At 38.3% G+C, this 25,860-nt stretch overlaps 1 protein-coding gene across 7 annotated transcripts in view; it reads right to left on the bottom strand.

Annotated features, from left to right (window-relative positions):
* PALLD (palladin, cytoskeletal associated protein) overlaps window positions 1-25,860 on the bottom strand; it is a 409,145-nt gene that overhangs the window by 231,114 nt on the left and 152,171 nt on the right. For 6 of the 7 annotated variants that reach the window (XM_025462823.3, XM_049101108.1, XM_025462824.3 and 3 more), the window contains one exon: window positions 3,519-3,697. In XM_025462823.3, coding sequence (XP_025318608.1) covers window positions 3,519-3,697 — 179 coding nt within the window. Of the gene's footprint in view, window positions 1-3,518; window positions 3,698-16,710; window positions 16,816-25,860 lie in introns of those variants that run through there. The other variant, XM_049101112.1, reaches the window with a different exon arrangement.

Raw genomic sequence — 25,860 nt, 5'->3', positions numbered from 1 at the left:
TTAGGTAAGGTTTTATTGAGATTTTTCAAGTTCTATAAAATAAACTTCCTACTCTCAGGGCACCTGGGTGGCTCAGGGATTGAGCATCTGCCTTAGCTTCAGGGTATGATCCCAGGATCCTAGGATCATTGAGTCCAGCCTCAGGCTCCCTACAGGGAGCCTGCTTCTCCCTCTGCCTATGTCTCTCTGCCTCTCTCAGTGTGTCTCTCATGAATAAATAAAATCTTTAAAAACAAAAACAAAACTTCCTACCCTTGACAGACCCCACAAATGACTACATGCTGACAATAAGAGCAACATGGTTTAGGATACAATTAATTCAATAGGGATATGTCTGAGTCTGATTCAGTGCTGGAATGAGTAAATATAAAAATTTCTTGGGGTGCCAGGGTGGCTCAGTCAGTTAAGTTTCTGACCTTTGATTTTGGCTCAGGTCATGATCTCAGGGTCTTGAGATCAAGCCCTATGCCAGGCTTTGCACCGGGTGTAAATTCTCTCTGTCTCCCCCTCTGCCTCTGCCCCTCCCTTCTCTGGCCACCTGCATGCAGACACCCTCTAAAAAATAATAATAAATAAAATAAAAATAGAAATTTCTTACTTTTAGTTATAACACGAGCCTAAGAATTTATGTGAAATTCTCTCCCATTACATGAATTGCTCTTTGGGATAAAAATACACTAAAATCGTTTTTTTTTTTTCTTTTGAAATTATGATCTGTATTTCACAAGGCTTGAGCCAGTTTTCTAAAGCACCTTATATTAGGCTTAGGAGACTTTTTTTTTTTTTAATTCAATTTGCCAGCATACAGCATAACACTCAGTGCTCATCTTGCATGTGCCCTCCTCCTTAGTGCCAGATTCTTAATGGTTCTTTATTTTTGCTCCACCCAGTTCCCTCATCCTCCTTTCACACACAATTTACCTAAACTCACAGATACTCAATGACTGGTTGACAAAGTAAGTCCAGTGTTATCATGTGGAAAACTGTGCACTGGAAAAAAAAACCATTATCTTTGTTGAAGATCTGGCATGAAATGTGCATAGTATATAGATCAAGTGTTTTTTTTTTAATTTATTAATTTTAGAGAGCATATGTGAGAGCACAACCAGGAGGAGGGGGAGGGGAAGATGGAGAGAGAATCCCCAAGCAGACTCCCCACTGAGTGTAGAGCCTGACAAGGGGGCTTCAATCCTAGGACCCTAAGATCATGACCTCGGTCGAAATCAAGTCAGGCACTTAAGTGACTGAGCCACCCAGGCACTCCAAGAACTGGTGATTACTTTTTGCATGATGATAACTCATCTAGATGATTTCAAAGGCACAAGAGGACTGGCAGTTTAGGAGCTTCTACACAGAAAAAACAAATTTACTGAAATAAAATTAAAGACCATAGATTTGAATGTTTTGGGTGTACCAGAGTTAGATCCTGACACTGGCTTTAAGGAGGTAGAGAAATATTTTATTTTATTATATGAACAGTGGTATATCTTATATATATATTCCTGTTAACCTTTTAAGTTAATTTGTATCCTTTTAACATTTTATATGTGTCTCTATATCACTTACTATAACATCATTTATATTCTGTTGTGTGTTTTTTTTTTTTTCTGTGTCCATCTCTGCTGTTAGACTGGGAACTCCTGAATACCAGGGAATAGGTCTTAATTATATTTGTGCCTGCATTATCTGCCACATAGTAGAGCCTTAATAAACACAGGCTGAAATCAGTTGGTAGGTTACTAAATTGAAGGTGATTTCACAGAACATCTGTAGTACAAAAGCAATGCACACTAAAATTCACCACATTTCCAACAATGTTGAAAGCAATTAAAGCACTGAATTTTAAGAGGATCTATCTGAACTTGGATTTTGGAGACATATACAATTATCATTAGCAAACAGTTTTCTTATGCAAGTTTAAGTTCCTTTCGTTGTATTCTAAAATGCTTTAAGAAGTTTGCCACACAGCCCTTTTCCATGGCTAATACTGCTAACTTATTACATTTTAAAAAGCCTTTTTGTAATTCATTTAGCACTTTGAAATGTATGACACAGTGGTTCAGAATATGGGCCTTGGAGCAAGACTGACTGGGTTTAATTCACGTGGTGACTTTGAAAGAGTTGCTTTAACCTCTCTGGGCCTCAGTTTACCCACATACAGGAGACATTAATACCTCATAGGCTTACAGGAAAGTTTAAATCATTACACATGAGTACATGCACACTTGTAAGTGCCACTGAAGTATTACTTATTGTTCTATACAAAATGTTTGCTTTCATTAACAGGACAAGGTCCCTTAAGGAGCTCACAGATGTTTGCATTCAAAGACAATGCAGAGGATCCTTTTATTAAAAGTAAAGGTACATATGTCTACTCAGCAGTAATAATTTCTCTAAAACTACTTTTTTGGTCAAGCCTTAAAGAGCTACAAATTATGATTCATATCTTGCTTTCTTCTATCTCAAATAATAATGAAATTTTGTGGAATTAAACAGTAAAAAAGAAACACAAAAAGATAGAGAGTGAGGTAATAGAGACCTCAAGGATTTTAATTTTTTTTTGTATTTTAACTATTATTTTGAAAAGCAACCAATTAATAGAGTATTCATCAATTTATGGATTTAGAAACAATATGTACACTGTGGTGCTTAAAACATTTCCAACTTAAATCATTGTTATTGATCAAAAAATAACTTAAAACTGTATACTTTTATGTCAAGTTTTCTAATTTCCCCACAGGCTGAGTCTCGCCAAGAACAAAAGAAATATTCTACTCTCTGCTTATCCCTTTTTATTTATTTTTATTTTTTATTTTATTTATTTTTTAAGATTTTATTTATTTATTCATGACAGAGAGAGGCAGAGACACAAGCAGAGGGAGAAGCAGGCTCCATGCAGGGAGCCCGACGTGGGACTCGATCCTGGGTCTCCAGGATCACGCCCTGGGCCTAAGGCCGGCACTAAACCACTGAGCCACCTGGGCTGCCCATGCTTATCCCTTTTTAATACAACACCAATTCTTGAGGTTTTTTTCACCTAGTCATTGCAAGTTCATAGTACATTTAGAAGGAATAACAGAATCTTGACAAAAGAGGAAAAACTCTAGAATAAAAATGAGAACATTTAAAAATATTTTATCATTTAGCATTTCCATGAATGATTTCCTAAATCATTTAGAGTTAGACTCTATCTGGCTGATAGTCATGGTATTTTAATACATTCCCATTCTCTATGCACTAGAGAAACCAAAAATAAGTTAAGACACTTCATATTTTAAATAAATTCAAGTTAATGTAGCTGAAATGTTTTCAATTAAAAGGAACAAATATTGACATTAGGCATATGTGATGTATGCACAAGTGTCAGAACTATTCAATTCATATAAAATTTTCATGAGAAATGAGGTTTGAATCACAATGCCATTCTGTCTTTTGCATTGGAAAAGCATGTTCCTAGTGAAGCCTTACTCAAGCTCTCAGGCCTTGTCTTTCCCCTTAAATCAGGTACCTCCACTTACCTTCAATGAACACTTCTGCAGACGTTGTGTCGGAGCCGCTGGGGTTTGTAGCCAGACAGGTATAGCGACCTGTGTCGTCCTCGAAGGCCTCTGCTATGATCAGGGTGTGGAGGTCCCCACCCTCACTGCGGATCTGAATATCTGGAGTATTGTGTAGCTCTTTCCCCTCACAGAACCATCTGCAGGCCAAATGGAGGTCAAAGGACAGGAGAGAAAGAAAGGAAATGGTGATGTTTAAAATAATATAGCAGAAGTAAAAGGCTAATGCCCTGTAATAAGATACTCATTTGATTTAAAAAAAAAAAAAATCTGTGTCAATGTTACTAAGGGAAACTCTACATTTTAGACCATGAAATTAAGGACTAGACAATTCCCACAGGTTTTCTTCCTAAAAGCATCTTGTACATTTTATCAACCTTGAAATAAGGGATATTGTCAAACTTGTAAAAACCATTTTAGTCACAAAATATAAGGAACAGAAATTCAAAGGATCTTATAAAATGTTTCATCATAGATGCTCCTTACAACTTTATCATTCTTACCTTAAGAAAAATAGGTAACACAAACATAATGCTCAAAATATCTAATGTACCAAGGGGAACAAATGATCATGTTAAAAAATCACAGGCAGCAATATTTTTTGTTGACCCTAAGACTTCTGATCAGCTGAGCAATAACAGATTTAATGCTTTCCACATTTCTGATATTTACAAAACTTTGTAGCAGACGGCCTGGCCTCGGCGAGGTAGGGAAATGTAGGTTGTGCTGTAATTCATTCTTGCTGGTCAGCACTTTTCCTTTTCCAAACAACCAGGACCTTGGTGTAAGAGGCAGCAAGCTGCCAGACTGTTTTAACACACGCTCTCATTCTCACTCTCACATTTGCCTTATTCCCCAAACACCTCAAACTCTCAACAGGGTTTTTACAAAAAAAAAAAAAAAAAGAAGAAGCTGCCCTAAAACCTCCACTAAATGTGATTTTTAAGAAATATGTAGGAATGTGCCACTTAAAACGAAAAGCATTGAAGTCTCTGGGACAGTGTTGTCCATTTTACTCCTCAATCAGTACTCAGATTTCCTCTAAGTCGTATATTCTATAAAATTCTTTGGACTTTGCATATTTTTGTAAAAATATGGCATTGAAGGCTACTCTGTACTTTGGTAGCATAGCTTAGGTATTTATCTGTATTTAATCTGAAAATAAAACCAGTTTGCTAATACTTGGGGTATTAACACCAGAAACTAGATTAAAAATTAAGTAGAAGTTACTCCTAAAAGAACAGGTAGGACATTTACCACCACCACCCTGCCAACAAAGCATCCTCTGCAACATAACATGTATTACTTCTGAGACAGTTGAAAAGGACAGTATTTCTGGATTCTGGGGCATTTTGTAGTTTCCTTTGTCTTCTTAAGCTTTTATTCATTTGAGAGAAAGTGAGCCAGCAAGAGAGAGAAAGCAGGAGTGGGGGGTGGGGCAGAGCAAGAAGGAGAAGCCAACTCCCCTCTGAGCAGGCCCCCAGTGCTGCTCCATCCAGGACCCTGGGATCATGACCTGAACCCAAAAGCAAACACTTAACTGAGCCACCCAGGTGTCCCATTTCCTTTGTCTTCATAAAGTTTCATAGAACATTCAAGCCTAGAGTCATCTTCTAGTTCCTCCTTTACTGTTCTCTTTCCACAGTCATAGACCAGATCTTCACCCATGATAATTGACTATGGATTAAGTTAACTGAGTTTGCCATCTCCAGTAAACTACATTCTTTCTCTATTCTGTATCAGATTAAAGCTCCTCCCTATGTATGTCTCTACATTTCAGATCTGTCATGGAAGCCATTCATAGACCTGGCCCTGGTTTTATTTTTTAATCATTTTCCTATATTAATCCTCCATTAAATATTTGCATGGATTTATTATTTCCTACATGGTCCTCACGTATCACTTGCTAATTTTCCCTTGCCTATCCTTTCTCTTCCTCAGAATTATCTCCTTCCCTCTTCATTAAAACCACCTAGGAACCACTCTTCCTTACAGCCAAGCTAAAGGCTCCTTCAACTGACCATATGCTTGCTAGGCATCCTTCTATGTGGAAGGCACTGCATAACACATTACAGGTAATAGAATAAAGTCTGGTAAACTCTGCAACTAGTTGAGGGTCTTTATCTTCCATGAAAAAGATACAAACCAACATTTTGGAGGGAAAATTAAGCATGAAAAATACAATGAAGGTTTAAGAGACGGCAAGAGCAATTGCTTGATTAGACATGCTTCATAAGGAAACCACTGCCAACTACCCAAAGGAGTGTGGTGTCTTGTCCTCTGACTCCTGGATCAGCAAACCTACAGCCTGCAGCCCCATCACCTGTTTTTGTATGGCCCATGAGCCAAGAATGGTTTTCATATGTTTAATTTTTGCAAAAAGTTAAAGGAAGAATTTATAATATATGAAAATTGCATAAAGTTCAAATTCCAGAGTCTGTCAAGTTGTTTTTGTTTTTAATACTGCCATGCTCACTCATTGACATATTACTGTCTCTGGCTGCCTTTGCATTACAGTGACAGAGGTGAGTAGTTGCATCAGGGTATATGGCCTACAAATCCTAAAATATTTCCCATCTGGACTTTATAGAAAAAAATTGCCAACTCCTGCTCTAATTTCTCGCTCCTCAAAATGTGATCCTTGGACCAACAGCATCAGTGTCACTTGGGAGTTTATCAGAAATGCAGATTTTGATCCTCTTCCCAAATCTATTCAATCAGTTCAGATCCTCTAAGTAACTCATGTGCACACAAAGATTATGCAGTTTAGGTCTATTAGGTTTGGACCATTCCAACCTGCATCATTGAGTCCTGGCTCTCCCTCTAGGTTATTCACTTCTTTAATATAGCAGTCATATTTAATGTGTCTTATACCTCTGGTCCTGCACATAAGTGCATGTAAAATTATATTGTTACTCCCACCTCTATACTAAACAAATCTTAGTATCTTTCATCCAACAGTTGATCATACAGCACTTTGTGACAGTTTCTGTATTATTTCCTCATACCATTGCTTGAGGTCTACTGCATTTATGCCTTATTTTCCCACCTAGAAAATAGACTTCCTCATTGCAGAAAAAAAAGAACTTTTTTTATTGATCCATAGTGTATTGTACACCTTTAAAAATACTATCTGCCACTTGTAACTTTAGAATATGCTTTCCATGAAAAACCAAATAGTGGAGGATCTACAGATTAACAGATTTGGAAGATGTATCATTTATTGATGTTTACAATTCACATTTTCTTATAAAAGGCCCTGAAAGTCCTTCAGAGAAGAAATTTAAGGCTGTCTAATCTAGTATTTACTCAAGTTACTTGACCATGAGATTCTTTCAAATTTTGCATCTTTTTTTTCTACTGACTTTCCATGTGTATGTTCTAGCAAACCTATCCCATAGAATCTGCAGTTTTCTAAAGATAAATTGAGACCAATTATAATCTGGGCAGTGGTGATATGTATGATGCTAAAGAAACTAATCAGTGAGCACAATAAAATACTTAGAAATAGAATTTAAAATGTCAGAAAGATCGAGTCCTGTGTCGGGCTCCCTGCATGGAGCCTGCTTCTCTCTGTGTCTCTCATGAATAAATAAATAAAATCTTAAAAAAAAAAAAAAAAAAAAAAGGGCAGCCCAGGTGGCTCAGCAGTTTAGCACCACCTTCAGCCCAGGGGTGATCCTGGAGATCTGGGATCGAGTCCCATGTCGGGTTCCCTACATGGAGCCTGCTTCTCCCTCTGCCTGTCTCTCTCTCTAATAAATAAATAAAATTAAAAAAAAATAAAATATCAGAAAGATGAAGGCAACAATTGCATATTCTGCAACAGTCTAACACCCATTTTGTCTTTTGAAGTGGTTCATCCAGTCTTCAATAATTGCATATGGTAGAATGGTTGGTGCTTACAAAAAGATTACACTGATCTGGTTTTTGCTTTCTAAATACTCATGCTATTTGGTCTCCAGCTCCATGAATAAAATTTAAAAAGCATCTCAGATTATAATGTATAAAAGACATAGTACAGAGAAAAGATGAAATTTGTCAAATAATTTATATGAGTCATTTATACTGCTTTGACACTCAGGGAAAGTCAGATTGTTACTGATATAAGTACCTGTCAAGTGACCAGTTCTAGGTTGTTAAAATGTGGTAAGACAGGGTGTGACTCAAGAGGGGGAAAAATTGCAAATATTTAGATGGCAAACTCCCTGCAGCAACAAAAAGGGCAGCATGGTTCCTGGCCAATATTGAGATAAATGTGTGTTTAATTTATGATTGGAACCATTTACACATTGAAGCTAGCAATGGCATCGCACAGAGGCTCGATTGTGACTTTAAAAAAGTCAGCTAGCCTTCCTGGTTCAGATTCCTCACATATACAAGGACATGAGACTTTATAGCTGTAAGGTTTCACAAATCTCTGGTTCTTGATGAAGTGGAAGTGTTTTATATTTAGGACTGCATTTAGGGGCACCTGGGTGGCTCAGTGGTTGAGGTCGTGATCCCTGAGTCCCAGGATCAAGTTCTGCTTTGGACTCCCTGCGGGGAACCTGCTTCTCCCTCTGCCTCTGTCTCTACCTCTGTCATGAATAAATAAATAAAATCTTAAAAACAAACAACAAAAAAAAAAGACTGTAAAGTTTTTCTAGAAATAATACAGAAAATTCTTTGATGAAAGATCCAAGTAATTAATGGCTTCTCTTCTCTGAAATATACTAAAGAATAATAATGTTTCTAAGACTATCTACCCACCTTGGGTCCTTAAATGTGTCCATGGTTAGCACCTTGTCTTTATCATTACCATATTTCCCAACTTCTTTTGAAACCAGTTCTTCATGTGTCTCTCTATCCTACTAGACTAACTTTTTCCAGGTTAGAGACCTGGTCTTTTTAACTTACTAAGTTAATAAGTGTGATATGTGTCCCAACACAGTGTTGGGTATGTGGAATATATAAATCATGCCTTTTTATTTTCTGTAATTCTGAGGCTTTGACACCTGGGCCATGCTGATCCCAGAAAAACTGCCCCTCCCAAGGCTAGCCAACTCTTAAAGACAGTAAAGGACTCCTTTGAGCACAGCTTTCACACGAAAGCTAATCAGTCTAGAGCCACATCTTCATCGCCTCTTCTATTGGGCTCTCCTCACTACACTGCCTCTGTTCTAATCACCCCAGAACCAGAGAGCAAAATACTAGGGGATAGCAGCCTCTAGGCCGCAGAGTTTGCTCCAATTATTCAAACTAGCCAATCTTAAATGTGCTTACCCTGCTTCACCCATTTCTTCCTGCAGATATTACAGTAAAGCTCCTATCCATGCCCACCTTCCCCCTCATCTACACCCATTGCAGGAGGCACCTCCTGATTCCCCTGTGGTGCCCCCATGGTGTAGCATGCTCTTTACTCTTGGAAATCGCAAATAACAAACTATTGATGGTAGCTGAGTCCTTATCTGTTGGCCTCACCTTGCCTGAATAATAATAAAACCTACATTTTAAAGCACTAATCAAAGAAGGATTGGCTTACAAATGAAGGAGAAAGGATTGAATAGATAGTTGAAATAAGAAGACCTATTATAGTTTTTGCCTTCGGATGTATACAGAGAGAAGTGTATCTTCTCTCACCAGCTCATACTGAAGTGCATTTAAAAAGCATAAAAATAAACTCAAAATAATCTACTTCAAAAGAGGAAATCAGCTTTGTCCATTCTTTATGTAGCAGATCAAATACAAATCACTTTCTTATCTAACCTAAGAGTGTCCTGGAGATTTAAAGTTTTGATGCAACAGAGTAGATGGATGAGATGTGTCATGGCATGCTTGTTTTGCTAGATTTCTTTAAGGTCATATTTCTATCAGCTTCCTGGAAAGGATTCAAAATATTTAGTTTTCTTCAAAGAAGAGGTAAACCTCAGGTTTGTTGATTAAATTTTGATCTGAAATTTTTCCTATATTAGATTCTGGTTAAAAAAAAAAAAGATTCTGGTTAATAAAGATGTGCTACACACACACACACACACACACACGCACACACACACACTGGAATATTAGCCATCAAAAAAAAGAGAAATCTTGCCTTTTACAATGATGTGGATGGAATTAGAGTGTATATACTAAGTGAAATAAGTCAGAGAAGGACAAATACCATATGATCTTAGTCATGTGGAATTTAAGAAAGAAACAGATGAACATATGGGAAGGGGGAAAATTAAAAAAGGAGAGAGGGAGGAAAAACCATGAGAGACTTTTACCTATACAGAGCAAACTGAGGATTAAAGGAAGGAGTTGGTGGAGGATGGGCTAGATGGGTGATGAGCACAAGTGATGAATTACTGAATTCTACTCCTGAAACCAATACTGCACTGTATGTTAACTAATATTTAAATTAAATAAATAAATAAGTAATTCTGGTTGGCAGTACAGCTTAGGAAAAGCAATACTGGTATGACAAGCTACAATGTTAGGCCTACAAAATAGGACAAAACAGAGGTTTAGTAAATGCATTAGAACAGGTAATGACACTATCCTCTTTGCATATCCTGTGGCAGACATCAATAATTGATCTGAGTATTCTTTGCTAGTGAAACCGAATGTCTCAGAATTCTCAGCATGGCTGTTTGGGCAGGGTGCAAAGCAACTGAAGTTGAAATCTAATGAAACACATTTGCCATGCTCTTGGAAGATACATTCTCCCTTTTCTTCAGATCCTGGAAGCTGTTTCTATTTTAACAGCAGCGAGAGGATTTGGTTGAGAGAGAGCATATATGGAAGTATGTAATATAGCAAAGAGAGTCCACTTAAATAAAATTCCTCCTGAGAACACCCGTGAATTTTTTTTTCATTCCATTTATTATACCTGGAAGCCATTTATCTAGTGGGTGAAAAACTGGCTAGTATATTAGAAAGTCAAAATCCAACTATCTACATTCCCATTGTGTACTTCTAATAAATTTCAACTTCAATCAAACCTTGACTATACTACATTTCAACTATAAAAATGGCTAAAATATATAATTATAATCTCAAACTTAGGATGAGGACACAGTATTTGGAACTATGATAGTCATAAGGATTTATATAAATTCAAATAGAGAGAGTGAATATACATATTCAATGCCTATTACATTTCATGTACTTTGCAAATATGGCACTGTTTCCCAAAAACCTTGTGAAGCAGTTTTCATTTTATCTTTAAATATAGGCTATTTTCATTTATGTGTAAATATGAAAAAAAAGAACAGGGACAATTAAATCCAGATAATTTTCACAACTTCATTTTCTTCAACACATTTAGCTTCATCTTTCATCAAACTTTTTATTATAGATATAAATTTTAACAAGGTTACTGATTCTTCCTCTCTAATCTGGTGAAGCTGGTAAGCAACTATGTGAATGCCATGCAATGGGAAGCTGAGACACAAACACTGAAAAATTCGTATAGTAAATCCTCATTTGAAAGAATTTAAGAGTTGCTCATAGAGGAGTAAGCCAGTTGAGGCTGGTTGTCAGTCTCATAACTGGTTGTTATGAGGGCATGAAACTAACCTTGCATTAATTGGAAATGAAGTGTAAAAGGGTGAGGAGATAGTCCTACTTATTCATTCATTCATCAACGGGTTTATTGCACTTTGACCTTTTTTTTATTATTTTATTTATTTACGAGAGAGAGAGAGAGAGAGAGAGAGAGAGAGGCAGGCAGGCAGGCAGAGAGAGAAGCAGGCCCCATGCAGGGAGCCCAACGTGGGACTTGATCCCGGGTCTCCAGGATCAGGCCCTGGGCTAATGGTGGCGCTAAACCGCTGAGCCACCCGGGCTGCCCTGCACTTTGACTTTAATTCAAAAACTGACTGGGAGGTACAGATGTCAGCTAAACTGGGTTTATTTCAGGAGATTAGTAGTAGGGCTAAAGAGATAAGAAAACCCCACTATAGACCTAGGAAATGCTGAATGCATTTCATCTAATGAATGGAGACTCTTCTATCACGTGGAAGCATGCACTGCTTTCAAAAATCTTTCAAAATTGGTTATGGCTTCATCCTTACAAATTAAAGTTGCTTTGGATAGAATACTTAGGTTGAATTTAATTTGTTAGAGAGGGAATAATGTTGATGAATTTCACAAGCCTTGAAACTTTTTTTATTCATAAATGATAACAGAAAAAAAAGAACTGTAGTATTTAAAGCTCTGTAAGATGGCACATTTCTTTATATTGCTCTGTGATGGGATTTTGAAATCTACATTGTTTTAATATATATATATTTCTTCTTGTTGCTTAATGTCTTTTTCTCAGGATTTTTCAAACATTCCAGCCTAAAAGTGAGATGGCGCCAAAAATTCAAGGATCATGTTATGGCACCAGCAGGATACAGTAAGGTTGAAACTCAAGAAGGTGTTTTACATAGAAAAGTTCAATATTTAATTGTTCGCTTTCTACATTTCAAGATGAAGCTAAATGTAACCTCCGATTTGGTCAGAGTTGCACTGTTGGAGGAACATGGCTCTATCTGACTACAGTCACACAAAACACTCGGTTGGGAATCCAAAGGGGTCACAGGGTAGCCAACTAAAATCAGGGGGACTGCAGCTGCTTCTGAACAAGCGGCTGCCTTTGAAAACCACAATCATTTCCATTCTTGGGTAGTGTAAGATAGTTTTAAAACTGACCCCCTGATGTGACCTTCCATTTTTCCTTCTCTTATGACTCTGGCAACTGGCTGTGGGGCTCAGGACTGTAATGCGGAATGGGATGTACATCTGGGAAAGCCCAGCACACTCTGGTTCTCCAAGATAGGGCAATATTGTAGATTTTTATGACAATAAATTCAGTTGTTAAATAAAAGGGACTATGAAATACACTGACAAAGTAGAATACATGCTACCCAGTGTGGTATACTAGTACGTTATATTTTTTAAAAATCACATATGGTATCACTTGGTTTAACAGTTAACTAGTACTATCTAACACTGTCATGTAAACAGAATTACAGGTTTTATGATTGATGGTTTCAGCATCTTTCCCTGTTTGAACCACAACTATGTATCATGGAAATTTTCTGTGCCCTGTATTTTAAATACAAACAAGTTTTACAACACAAAAATCGATTTATAAAATTTACAGGGCTTCAATGAATCTTGGCTAATATTTTCCAAGTCTAAGGAAAATGGTATTGGGAATCAGTTAATAGAATAATGAGGTGCTTATTAAGTAAAAACTTTTAAGAACAGCAGAGTTTTTTTTTTATTTTCTCCTACACCTCACTTTCCTTACGTTCTTGGAGAAACAAAGTTACGTTGAAAAGATGTATCTAATTGAACACCAATAAAAAAAAAAAAAAAAGAAAAAAAGAAAAGATGTATCTCTACTTTGCTTCCAAGTCCACTGATTTGTACTTCCTGGAAATATTTATCTTCAAAGGGATACCAATGATTACAGGAAGGCAAAGTTAGCCGGCAACTGCCCCCTTCTTCCTAAGTGCCAGCAGCCACATGATTTCATAGAAGCACATGCTTGAAGAAAACTCAAGGAACTAGTTTTTTAAATGCCATTATAATGGAAATCAAACGTAGGTAAGAAAAAACAAAACAAAACAAACCCAGATAAGTCAGCAAGGGTTCTATTTTCCAGGTGTTCCGTTCTCCCACAGGAATAGCAGTACTCGGCCACAAAATGAAGAATCACCAAAACTAGGAACTTTTGCCCAAGCTGAATTGTATTTATGTCTAAGCTTGAAATCAGGCCATCTGTAAATACTGCATTTCATACATCCTCAATTAAACACCAATTAATTTTTGTGGAATATTCTTTGTCTTGTCACCAAGTATTTCTTAATTTTTTACATGTGTTCACATTAACCACAAGACACACCATGTTTACTCTGTCATGTGGATTTACAGGCAGACCAAAGTGAAATTATTCCTTGTCTAAATTTACTATGGCTATAATTTCATGACTGCTTAGCTTGAAGGCCAATAGCTAAATTTGTGCGGAGAACAGATGTACTCTAACCTTCTAGTTGAAAAGAGACCAAAAATAGATTGACTTTTTGAAATTCAAAGCCCAGGAAATGATAAAATAGCTTTTGAACCAAAACCAGACTCATGTCTATCAATTCTTTCCTCTCATAATCACTTTATCTCTCAAGAAAGAAAGATAAAACAGAGGGGGGAGAAAAAGCAGCCCGAATAAAACAGAACTTCTAAAAGGAGTTTATCTTGTTTTGACCATAAGAGGTAACTTCATATCTGGACACTAGGAGCACATAGGTGTTAAGCTTAAAAAACAACTATAAAAGTAGGCAAGTAGAATCTACAACTAAGTGTTTGTGCTGCTGAAGCTATTAAAATCTTAGATTGCTTCCAGTATTTTCCACACTGGTGATATAGTTGAAAGGACCCTGGGGCTGGGAATCAGCATCCAGGATTCTGGTTTTACCTGGTCAATAGACCAGCTAAGCTTAATGTAATCCAGTTGTTCTCTTTTGGGGCTTGAGTTTATTTATGAAATGTGAGGCATGAACTAGACCAGTGTTTCCTCTGTCCCGAGAGAGTAGTTTTGCAGCCAGTTGACAGATACCACTGAAAAAGGTTCTGTGGCCCAACAGGTTCATGGAACAAGGAGTTAAACAAAGTTAAACATCTGTCTTTACTACAGAACTTTCTAGAACATTGACTATGCCAGTATACATTAAATTTCCACAAGAGGAAAACTGGCAGGCATCATTCTCAATCTTTCTTGACTATGGAACACATGCTTTGAGAATCATGTTGAAGGATTAATGAATGTTACACGGAACACATTTTGGGAAACACTTTAGGCTAAACTGTCACCAACATCCCATCTAACTCTCCAATAGTGACATTTAATACCTGGCCTACAACTATCTCTTCCAGTGCTCATGACAGACATCACTAATAAGGTAAAACCTTCTTTTCCCACTGGCCCCCTTACTTAGTTTCAGAGTCCTTCTCAAATGTGCTCTGGGTAACCACTACCAACCGTTTAGATAGAGCTGGCACTTGAGTTGAACATATTTGCTATGCCTGATTTAATTATCTATGTTATGAACTATTTTCTTAGACAGGAATCAATATGAAATGCTGTTAACCTCCCATCTATCCTTGACTGTTGACTCTAAGAATTTTCTTTTTTTCTTTCTTTTTTGGACAAGCAGCCATTTTGCCATGACACTTGGAATTACTGGGGTTTTCTCCTCCTTTGGAAAATGCTCAGCGTCAATATATAATATGATGTTCAAGACAGGTTATTTCAGAAAAAGAAACAGACTACCACACCACAGTAATTACAGGAAACAATGGGGACTGTGCCAGGTTAGCCAGGATATACAGCTCTCCTACTTTTATACTCTTCTGCAAGAGCACCTTGAAAATGTCATTTTGGCTTTAGTGGATATTTTGACTCTCTGCGAATGTGATTGATTCCCAGGAGCAGACAAAAGTAAATTTCACAGTCTCTAGAGGGAAAAAAAGTTCCCAACCTTCCTGTCACCCATTCACAAATTCTTGTTACACCTGTTAAAAAAGATTCCTCCTTACCAATCCTCTATACAAGCACACAAGTCAGCATGACCTGACAAGTCATACTTCAAAGTTTCCTATACTGTGAAAATCTGTACTGAATGTTTCCAAGCCTTCAAAGCATTAAGGGAAAGAATGGATTATAAAGAGAGCCTGAGAATGAGAGATTGCATGCATAAAACAGCTAGAGGTGCACATTCAGCTATTTTGTTGTTACAGTTATGGCAGGTAATTACTAGCTATTGTTGTAACTTGGAGTGCATTCCAAAGGAAATAAAATGGGAGATGTTTTGTTAGACAATGCTGTCAGTCTTCTAGGCTTTTGGAATGTGTCCATTCAGATATAACGATTACCTCAGAATTACGAAACCTGAAAGGACGAAAACCAAAGCAGAAATAGGAAACGAGTCCTCTTGGTGTCTTCAACCTTACATAAATACAGGAACCCATGTTAAACAGTTCAGGTATAGACCGCTAGCACGCCTAGTAGTGATTTCTTTGCATTTGACAAACAATTACATTGAATACAATTTTTTTCCTCAACAATGGAATATCTTTCCCCCAAATCAAAGTACAGATTTTGTCTACAATTTTTCTTAGTTTATTAGTACCTTAATTCTTTGCCTTAATTGTGCTGCCGGCTAATCATGATTAGGGGTAAGGGAGGAGAAAATAGATCAAAGCGGGGATAGAAAATGAAGGGAAAATATCCCTTTCTGAAAAAGCTGCAACTTCAGCTTTCAATTCAAAGGTGTCTCTCTCTCTCTCTCTCTCTCTCTCTCTCTCTCTCTCTCTCTCCTCTCCAAAGGAGACTTCAGCTAACACTGCGCTGGTTGATGAGGCCTCCTCAGCTGAGCCAAGCTCTCAGCAGGCAAGGGTGGCTGCTTCAGCCTCTCATCGGATTTGGTGGACAATCTGGATGAGGTGTAGGGGAGCTCATTGGCCTCCTCACACACTGTTCTGGCCCCACTCTAGTCTAACGATGCTCAAGCATGGCTAGTTTGGTCCCCTAGGAACTACAGAACAAACACGAAAAACAGAGCTGAGTGCAAGCAAAGTTCAACCATGCACTGGCCTTGTCTGTCAGTAAGTACATATGGAAACTGGTTTGCTTTCTTTTTCCAAAATTTTCCCAGCTAACTCGTGTCAAAGCCACCCCCTCTTCTAAATGCTTTTCCCTTGTTCTTATGTCATGTTCCTTCTAGCTGTCTGCACTTAGAGGTCAGCTTTCCAAGAAGAACTATAATAAATGAGGTATCCAGCAAGGAAGGAACTCTTTGAATTAGGCAATGAGAAATTAAGTATAGAAGGAATTCTATTGTTAGCAGGTGAGTGCTCATGTGTCCTGCACCACCAGCTATCCCATCAACTAAATAGTGAATGCTTTCATCAAAATATTGAGTCACATTTTATACACACACACACACCCCACCATACCATGCACCTACACACACAAAAAGCTGAACTGAATATCTGACAGGGTCCCTGAATTAATTTCCTGAAAGAGTCTCAAATACCCTGCAAACGCCACTTTGCAAACCACCCTTCTGATTCTGATTCACACAGGTAATTCTCTAAATAGCATCTGTCCTCCTCCCAACAATTTGGATCCAATACATACTTGTGAGTTTGTAGAACAGTGAGCCATTTCCCAAGAAAGCTGTCTCCCTGCTTCCCTCAGATTCTGAGTGTGTGGAGCTGGAGCAGGGAGGGGCCTCAGGTATATGAGCAAGAACAGGAAGTCAGGACTAATTATACCTTGTTTTATTTGGTTATTTGAATAACAAATTAACTGGCCTGTTTCATTTCAGTTGGTTTTTTCAGAGCAAATTACCTCAGGCTGGCATTTCATTTCAATCAGACTCGATTTTTTTAAGTGTTAAAATTAATGTGATGATTGGATACAGACTTAGATCTATTTCTTTGAAAGATAGGGATTTTCACGATGAAGAAAGCTCTCTTTTCTGATTAGAATTAGAGCACCCACCACCTGGCTACATTCCATCAGTTACTGCTTATATCCTCCATGCCCCAAAAAGCTCCCTTAATGGCACAATACATGACTTTTAAAAATTGGCTTCAGAGGCACTTAAAGACTTGGCAAAAGACAAAACCAAACAAACCTCTAAAACTATTAAGTGGTATGGGGTGGAAGGGGGGGAAGGGGAGTGGGGGAGGCAGTAGCATATGATATTTGCTAGTTAGAGGAAATTATAATAGTTCCTTTGCTTGCACAGCAAATGAAAATGCCTGTTTTCATAATTTTTTTAAAAAATGTAACCAATAATAATGGCTACATGTGTTTGCTATGCCTGGAAAGAACAGTGTATCCAAAATTTGTCCTGTAGAGCAGGATTTTTTTTTTAATTTTTATTTATTTATGATAGGCACACAGTGAGAGAGAGAGAGAGAGGCAGAGACACAGGCAGAGGGAGAAGCAGGCTCCATGCACCGGGAGCCTGACGTGGGATTCGATACCAGATCTCCAGGATCGCGCCCTGGGCCAAAGGCAGGCGCTAAACCGCTGCGCCACCCAGGGATCCCTAGAGCAGGATTTTCATTCTGAGCTCACTATATGGATATCAGGACTTCTAGAGAACATGATTTCTACCTCAGCCACTGCTCTCTTGGGGGCTCCTCAAGAATTGTTTGTGACAAGAAGAGTTGTGGCCAACAGGTCACGCTTTCCTTTCAGGAAAAGAAAAAGCCTTTCTATACTACCTTATCATTCTGGCAATTTATGGATATTGAGAAAAACAATTACTCTGTGATAGAAAAAGGTGGAGGGAGTTCATGCTATATATAAATATTGTTCCACACTCATACCTTTTCTCAATTCTTTTGAGCAAGAATATCCTAGTGTCCCACCAGATTTTACTATTCCATTGGTCCATAGTTTCTCCAGGTTATTTGAAGTTAGGCTTAAAAATACTTGTTCAAGTACTGTGTTAAGTCGATTTTAAAGGCTCTAAAGAAATTCCCTAAGGTTTCTTATGACCAAAATTATTCCCTATGCCTAAAGATGGGATAGATTGGAATGAGGGAGTTCCTGGTTATTGACTATGTTGAAGATGGAGGAAAATAGGCAGGAATCTTGTAGAGATAATTCAAGAATTGGATGGACAATTGAGTCTACGATGACTGCTGCCATGATCTTTCTTTTAGCAAGCAAAAAGCAAACTGACAGCTGATGTGTGAAAGTGGAACAAAACATCTAATGCCTGGTGTGCTAAACACTAAAGAATGACATAATCCTCTTAATTATGATGCATTTACTAAATTAGCCTAATTTAATCAAGATAACATTTGAGGTTTCTAGGGGCTTTTAAAGTAGGTTAGTTTACTGGAGATATTAGCTGTTAAATGGAGCTGTGTTCAGCACACAAAATGCTACATTTCCATGTTTGCAAATCATCACAACAATAGATGTGTGTGTGTATTTTAAAGATTTATTTAGAGAGAGAGTGTGTGCACAGCAGGGAGGGGCAGAGGGAGAAGGAAACTCTCAAGCAGAGATCATGCTCAACATGGAGTCTAATGCAGAACTTGATCCCATGACCCTGACATCAGGAGTGAGTCAAAACAATGAGTTGGATGCTTAAATGAATGTGTCAGCCAGGCACCCCATAAAACGTGTCTTTAAAAACTGTTTCATATGTGTACAAAAACCTAGGTCAATAGGTGACATTAGAGTATTTCCTCTAAAAGGAAGACTTTCTAAATTAAATCATCTTCATCACTAACTTTCCTTTGTATTAAAGTTTCTACTATTTCTTTGCTCAAGTTCACATTTTAGCCTCATTTCATTGACATAGAACCTCTAACTTTAAAAATGTCTGTTACATAATCACATACTAAAATTCAAACCCAATGAAGTATAATTTAAGTTTTCAGTAGGGCAATTATTTGAGAACTTTAAAAGAAATTCTTTAAAATTTTGTCACTTAACTCAAGAAAAACTTTCATAAAATTCTGCAAATATGTTTTGATAGTCTTTGAATACCCTCCTTTTCCCCTCATTTTTTTGATATCATGTCTTATTTTTCAACATTCTTCTTGGAGAAAAATCACATACCACCCAAAGAGTGATGAAGAAAAATCATGATTTCTGCTTGGGGCTGGCACACACATAAAAGTATGTGTTGGGAGAGAAAAGCCCTCTCTACAGAAGGAACTCCCTGCCATGCTTATGCTGGGTATGAGTCTTCACAAGCTCCATTGGCTTCCTCAACATTTCCACCCTCAGACCAAGCCTCTAGAGGGGGTTCTGGCCTTCCAGCTTCTGTGTGGTGTTTCATTTGCCTCTATCCCAGTAAGTATTGTCTATTCTCAGTGTTGAGAAATAAGAACAAAACAATATGCTAAAACTAAACCAGCCTTTGAGCTGATTGTGCAGAATCACTGTTTTTTAACTATTTACTTTTGTTCAAAAGCAACTCTCTTGAATAAGATGTCAATATGCATAATATGCAGTTATTCAATAATCATGACGGCTCCATTTTTCTAGTTTACCCTATGTCACTGAGTAGAAATTCCTCCCTTTTCTCCATCTCTTCTTGTAAAGAAAGCATCATTATGATTTCTTTTTTTTAATGATGTTATTTATTTGAGAGAGAGAGAGAAAGCAAAGAGAGAACGAGGAGCTGTGGGGAGGGACAAAGGGAGAGGAACAAGCAGACTCCCCGCTGAGTGGGGAGCCAGGGGGCTCAATCCCACAACCCCAAGATCATGACCTGAGCTGAAGGCAGATGCTTAACCAAATGAGCTACCCAGGTACCTAGTCATTATGATTTCTAAGTGATTAAGAACCTAAATACTAAATAGCCATAAGATTCTGGTGGAATTAGAGACTTTCTGTAACTAGAGAGTTAATTTTGGACATTACAAAGAAAATGTTAAATCTATTGCCAGGTCATTTACTGCAATGTTAAAAGCTGAAAGAATGAGCCTGCCCAGCACCCTAGAGTCTAATCATGTAATTGTAACTAGTGCATTGAGGAGACGGAACAGTCTTCTAACACTGCTTTAGAAGTGATTTATTGATCCCTACACAATAATTCTTCAGCAATTCATAGAACCAGAATTTATAGATTTATTTCTAACTTCAGGAAAAATTGACTTCACTCTTGAACCCTTTGCCTTCTTGCATCAATCTCTGAATTGCAATTAGCTAAGTTAAATAGTGATCCTGAAAAGGCATTCCCCCACCATCCACTCTCAAAAAAATGTACATGCTTTACACATAAGGAAGGAAAGACAAGTATATTCAGACAGAATTATTATATGCATATGATTTTGCAGAGTTTGCAGGCTTCTTAGTGGAGGTGGGTGAAGGAGTTTCCCAAGTGGGAACTATATGAACATCTAAAAGGAAAATGAATACATTTAAACATAAGCTAAGACTCCTATATGTTGAAAACTGTTTAAATTAATAGGGGAATATGAACTGGTACAACCTTTTACGAAAAGAATCTGACACCACTAATGTTGAGAATATACATTCACTTGACCCAGCAGCTTCATGCTGAGAAGTTATGCTTTGCTATGTCCACATAAGGGCACAAAGACCCATGAAATATGTGTAAGGATGTTCATTTCTGCAATTTTTTTAGTAATAGAAAAACACTCATCGTGCCCTAAATGCCCATAAAGGAAGACAAAAATGGCAATTCAATTATGGTATTCCACCCAAGGAAATACTATGCAGCCTTTAAAAATAATGTTAGGCGAGATTGTCAAAAATTATATTGCCCAGTAACACCACAACAGAGTTTGACAGACCAGTAAACTTCCAGAGAGTTACTTATATGAGAAACTTAAAACTCTGAAGTTATATTGAGAGGGGGGACTGAAGCTGAGGGAAGATAAAGTTTTGCTTTTCATCTTGGAGCTTCCTGTAGATTTTTTTTTTTTTTTATGATAGTTACAGAGAGAGAGAGAGGGAGGCAGAGACACAGGCAGAGGGAGAAGCAGGCTCCATGCACCGGGAGCCCGATGTGGGATTCGATCCCGGGTCTCCGGGATCACGCCCTGGGCCAAAGGCAGGCGCCAAACCGCTGTGCCACCCAGGGATCCCCCTGTAGATTTTTTTTAAAACCACAAGTAAATATTACTTCATAGATGTTAAACATATTAAAATGTACAGAAAGAAATAGAGAAGCACAGTATTTGAATACTCAATCTATGCAGCATTTTAAAAGCTAGAGAAAAGGGGGGCACTTGGGTGGCTCAGTCAGCTAAGCGTCAGACTCTTGGTTTCGGCTCAGGTTATGATCTCAGAGTCATGGGATCGAGCCCCATGCTGGGCTCTGTGCTCAGCTCAGAGTCTGCTTCAGATTTTCTCCTCTCCCTCTGCTCCTCACTTATGCTCACACGCTCTTTCTCTCTTGCTCTCAAATAAATAATGTTTAAAAGCTGAAGAAAAAATGCTTTTTAGGGCAATTATGCTCTATTAAAAGATACTTACATTATCATTTCATCATTCATTAACTACTGGGGTCTTTTAACCCCTTTTTTATTTGTACCCCCTCATAAAGTTGTTAGAAGAACTAAACACAGCAATGCATGTCTAACCTTTGGCTCAGGACTTCATTCATTTTACTCAAAAAGGTCAGCCAGCTGTTATTTCTTACAAAAGAAAAGGGAAGAGTACATTGTGGGGGCAAAGGAGGTGGCACCTGGGTGGCACAGTGGGTTAAGCACCCGTCTGATTCTTGGTTTCTGCTCAGGTTGTGATCCCAGGGTCCTGCAATGGAGCCCCATGTCCAGCCCTGCACTTGGTGCAGAATCGGCTTGTCCCTGTCTGTATCTCTCTCTCTCCCCCTCTGTCCCCACCCTCCCCACCATGCTTTCTCTCAAATAAATAAAATCTTTTTTTTTTTAAGTCTCTGGATGAATGCAACTGCATATTAGTCTTCTACTTTGTTACTTTTGTTCCTATTTCAGAGTGCCTCCACTTGATCTGGGTTATAAATATGTTTGTTACATTTCCCCTTACTTTTATCTATGAAGCTTCCCACTGCTATGAGAGCCATTGTGTACTTTCAAAAATCATAGTCACGCCAAGAGTTAAATGGACTTGATTAAAGAAAACAAATGCTAGTACGTTGTCCTATACACTTAAGTATTTAATCCTAAAGCTCCATCTATTAATGCAAAAAGACGCTAAAAAAACAAATTCACACCAGCCAGGGATTATCTCATCTTGCTTCAGACAGTGGGTGAAAAATATCACAGTGTATCGTAAATGAGGATCTGTAGAATGTGACATGTTAGGGTTGTATTCTGTTGTGTTTCCTTAACGACCAAGCAATAGCTTATAGGAAAGTTCTTGGCTCTGCTGACTCAGTGTCCCAACAACAAAATGCCTTTTACCCATGGAGTGATTCTTGCAGAGGTCCACTGAATCTAAGTTCCATCCCCCAAGCATCCTGAGTTGGATCTTGAAAATCTTTCTGGAAGACGAGAAAAGCTAATTCTAAGGAAAAGAAGACATGGCTATAGAAGAGGACAATGTGCCTACACACATGCAGCTTTTACTCCAGTGGGAGAGAGGGACAATAATCACTTAAACTGCCACAAAAGTAAAATAATTTCAGATAGAGAAGTGCCATGAAAAAAACAAAACACAGTTAAGAAAGATCCAATCTATGTTAGGTAGGGTAGCTATGGCAGAGAGTGAGGTCATTCCATGCTACAACAGTACAGTGTTCTTCACCAAGATTGTGTAAGAAAAAAGATACCAGCACATAAAAAGAACATTCATGAGGAGACCCTGACAGCAGACACTCGATGCAAAAGCATTCATGCCAAGACATTCACTAATAATAAGCATCACGTCACCTATCTCTAAAAGGCCTCCTTTCCCTCGTTGGATTTATTAGAACTAACTGGCAACTCTCTCACCTTCTGGGCAAATAGAATTTATATTTTCTTTCCTGAAAGCATGCTTCTCCTACTAATTTATACCCATAACGACCAAAAACTTTTCATTTAGGACTTTAGAATTCAAGTCTCCCTCTACAGTGAAATGACCCATTTTCTCCCACAGTTATGCCATAGAGTTCTAATTTTCTCTCTCAGGCTGTAAAACAGCTGTTTCTAATGCATATGGACAGATTTCAAGTTTAAGCTGCTATTACATTGTAAGCATTTCTGTAGTCATTTTTACATACTGTTGAGCATTCGCCTTCATCTGAAATGTTGGGGGGGTGTGCTCTGGTGCATAAGAAAAGCAAAAGGAAAGTAGTTTATAGGATTGTTGGTTAAGAACAGCCTCTGGTACTCTCTGGAGCAGATTAGCTCTTTATAAGAAGCAGATAAATCAAAAAACAAAAACAAAAAAACGAGAGAATTCATGTCACGTCAACAACAGCAGAGAATGACTGAGATGGAAAGAAAGGGAGAAGGGCCAAAGGGGGAATGATGCACCTTGTTCTAGGTGTACAATTGGAAAACATGCAATTTTTAAAAATAAGTGCTAAATGCTTGGAAGTTCCTTAATCTGAGGGGTACACTGAAATACATGGATTACATGGAACGAATGGGGCTCTGAAAATTTACCTGAGCTTTTTCTCCCTCAACTATTTCTGAGGCTATGCTCTACTGTCCCAGGTTCAAGAGGTCACTTGGCTCATGAAGTTATTGTTACTGGGATCTACTCTTATGATGTGCCTCCCAGCAGCCTTAGGAACATCTCTTTAAATATTTTAATAACTAATCCTGATCTCTGAGGAAGATATATTCCATCATAGTAACTGAGCCGGAGTACCTTTTATATATTTTGCATTATAGTCAATATGGTCTGCCAAAGCTTTGTGGAGAAGTTAACCAAGCTAATCAGAGCCTTCTAAAATCTTAAATGTCAGAGAAAATAATTCTGATCTTTACTTTTCAAGACTTATAGGTTTAAAAGGCTATTGAGTTCAATTCTTTTCATATTTGATGATTAGCATGGCATCTTTGGAGCTGGCTGAGGAATGCACGAGAGAGCAAATATTATTTTTTTCTTTTGAGTGGTGGACCTTTCCATCTTGTTTTTTTCTTTCTCAAACTGTTCTTGCTGTTCAAATTTAGGGTAGGCTACGTTTTCACAGTATTTTATGCAGAAGTATTGTTTTTTGTGTTAACATAAATACCTTAATTTAGTAGTTTTAAGGACTGAGATCCTAGCATATTTGATCATATGTGGAAAAGTTATTTATATTTTTAAACTGTATTGTTACCAGAAAAGTATAAATAAAAGTTATGTGTTGTTAAGTGCTCTGAATTCTTGAATGATGAGACTTACATAGGTATCCTGATCCTCTGAGACTTCATAATGTAAGACAACGTGGCTAAGATACTATTTATTTTGTGGCAAAGGGAAATGGGCTGTTTCTATAATCACTGCTTGGAGCCATGGAAATTAATCTTATGCCACTTCTATCAAGGGGAAGCCAGAGGCCTTAACCTATGTGGTGGCGGTGGGCCAGATCTTGATTCATTCTTGGAAGGCTCATATACACCATTTCACAAGTGATACCTGGAGACCACTTTAAGTATATTTCATTTTGGTGTTAGCATTGGTTCTGCAGAGAATAATGTGTCAGGGGTGGGTGGTAAAGTTGTAAATAGGGACTGATGGACTGCCATCTCCAAAATTAGAGAGCTGTGTGCTCTCCACACACTTGTCAAAGCTTGGCAACAGAGTCCTGGGCTTGACCCAACCCAGGACTGGAGTCCTGCTGTGGAAGCAGATTGCTGGTGGCCCTTGAGTCCCCAGCACTCATACCAAAGGCAATTCAGCATCAGTCCTGTGCTCCCTGGGTTCTACCTTAGAGCACCACCTCCCAGCTCTCCTCAAGGAAGCCCCTTGGTGATGTCACATAGGAGGTTGAGTGGGGGCAAGCCTGGTGCAGACATAGCACTGGCAGGGGACCCTGACCTTCTTCCTTCTCCCTCAGTCCATGCGGGAAGTCTGAGATGCCTACACTCAGGGAGAGGTTGTGGATGACCTAGGATCTGCTTAGGTGAAGCTACACGCTGCCGTCCCTTGAACAGCAGCCAGGAGACCACTTTGTCACCTGGTGATGAAGTTGGCTTCCCGCCCCAATTTCTTCTTAGAATAGCAAATAACATACAAGACTCAGCAACCCTCGAGGTCGTCTCCTAGTTTTTAATAATTCCTGTATTTATTTAGTGCCTTTTCCCCTCCCAAGAGCTAACACTAGGAGTTTTCCATATGTTAGTTCAATAATCCTCATCACAGCCCCGTGCCTGAGCTGGTTAGACAACGGTGCTAATAGGGCCAAGGTCAGCACTCAGTCTCTCACGAGGCCCCTGTGAGCAGCCCCATTTGCACTGAGAAAATCTGTTTCATGGCCTCACTCTATACAGCTAACCAAAACCAGTTATTTTAAGAAGCTTACAAGAGGCCATGAAGATAGCAGGTAATAATAACAACAACAATGAATGAGTGCTTGCTCTGTGCCAGTGATTTTCCGGGTGCTTATCCTATATTAACTAGTTCAGCTCTCCCAAAAACTCCTTGAGAAAAGTACTCATTGTTAGGCCCATTTTTAAGATGAGGAAAGGGAGGCCTGGGAAGTTAAGTAACTTGCTCAGGGTTACACATAAATGGCAGAACAGGGATTTTAACTTCATAGTCTGCTTACAGGGATCATACTCTTAACCATTACTCAATACTGTCTCCATAGACACACAATTCAGGTAAACAAATTCGTTATCACATGAGTACGTTAAACACAACTTAGTAATATAGAGTACCAGG

The sequence above is a fragment of the Canis lupus genome, chromosome 25 (genome assembly GCF_003254725.2).
Source record: "Canis lupus dingo isolate Sandy chromosome 25, ASM325472v2, whole genome shotgun sequence".
In the NCBI taxonomy this organism is placed as follows: domain Eukaryota; kingdom Metazoa; phylum Chordata; class Mammalia; order Carnivora; family Canidae; genus Canis; species Canis lupus.
Note: the sequence above shows the minus strand (reverse complement) of the source record. Positions and strands in the feature narration are given on the sequence as shown.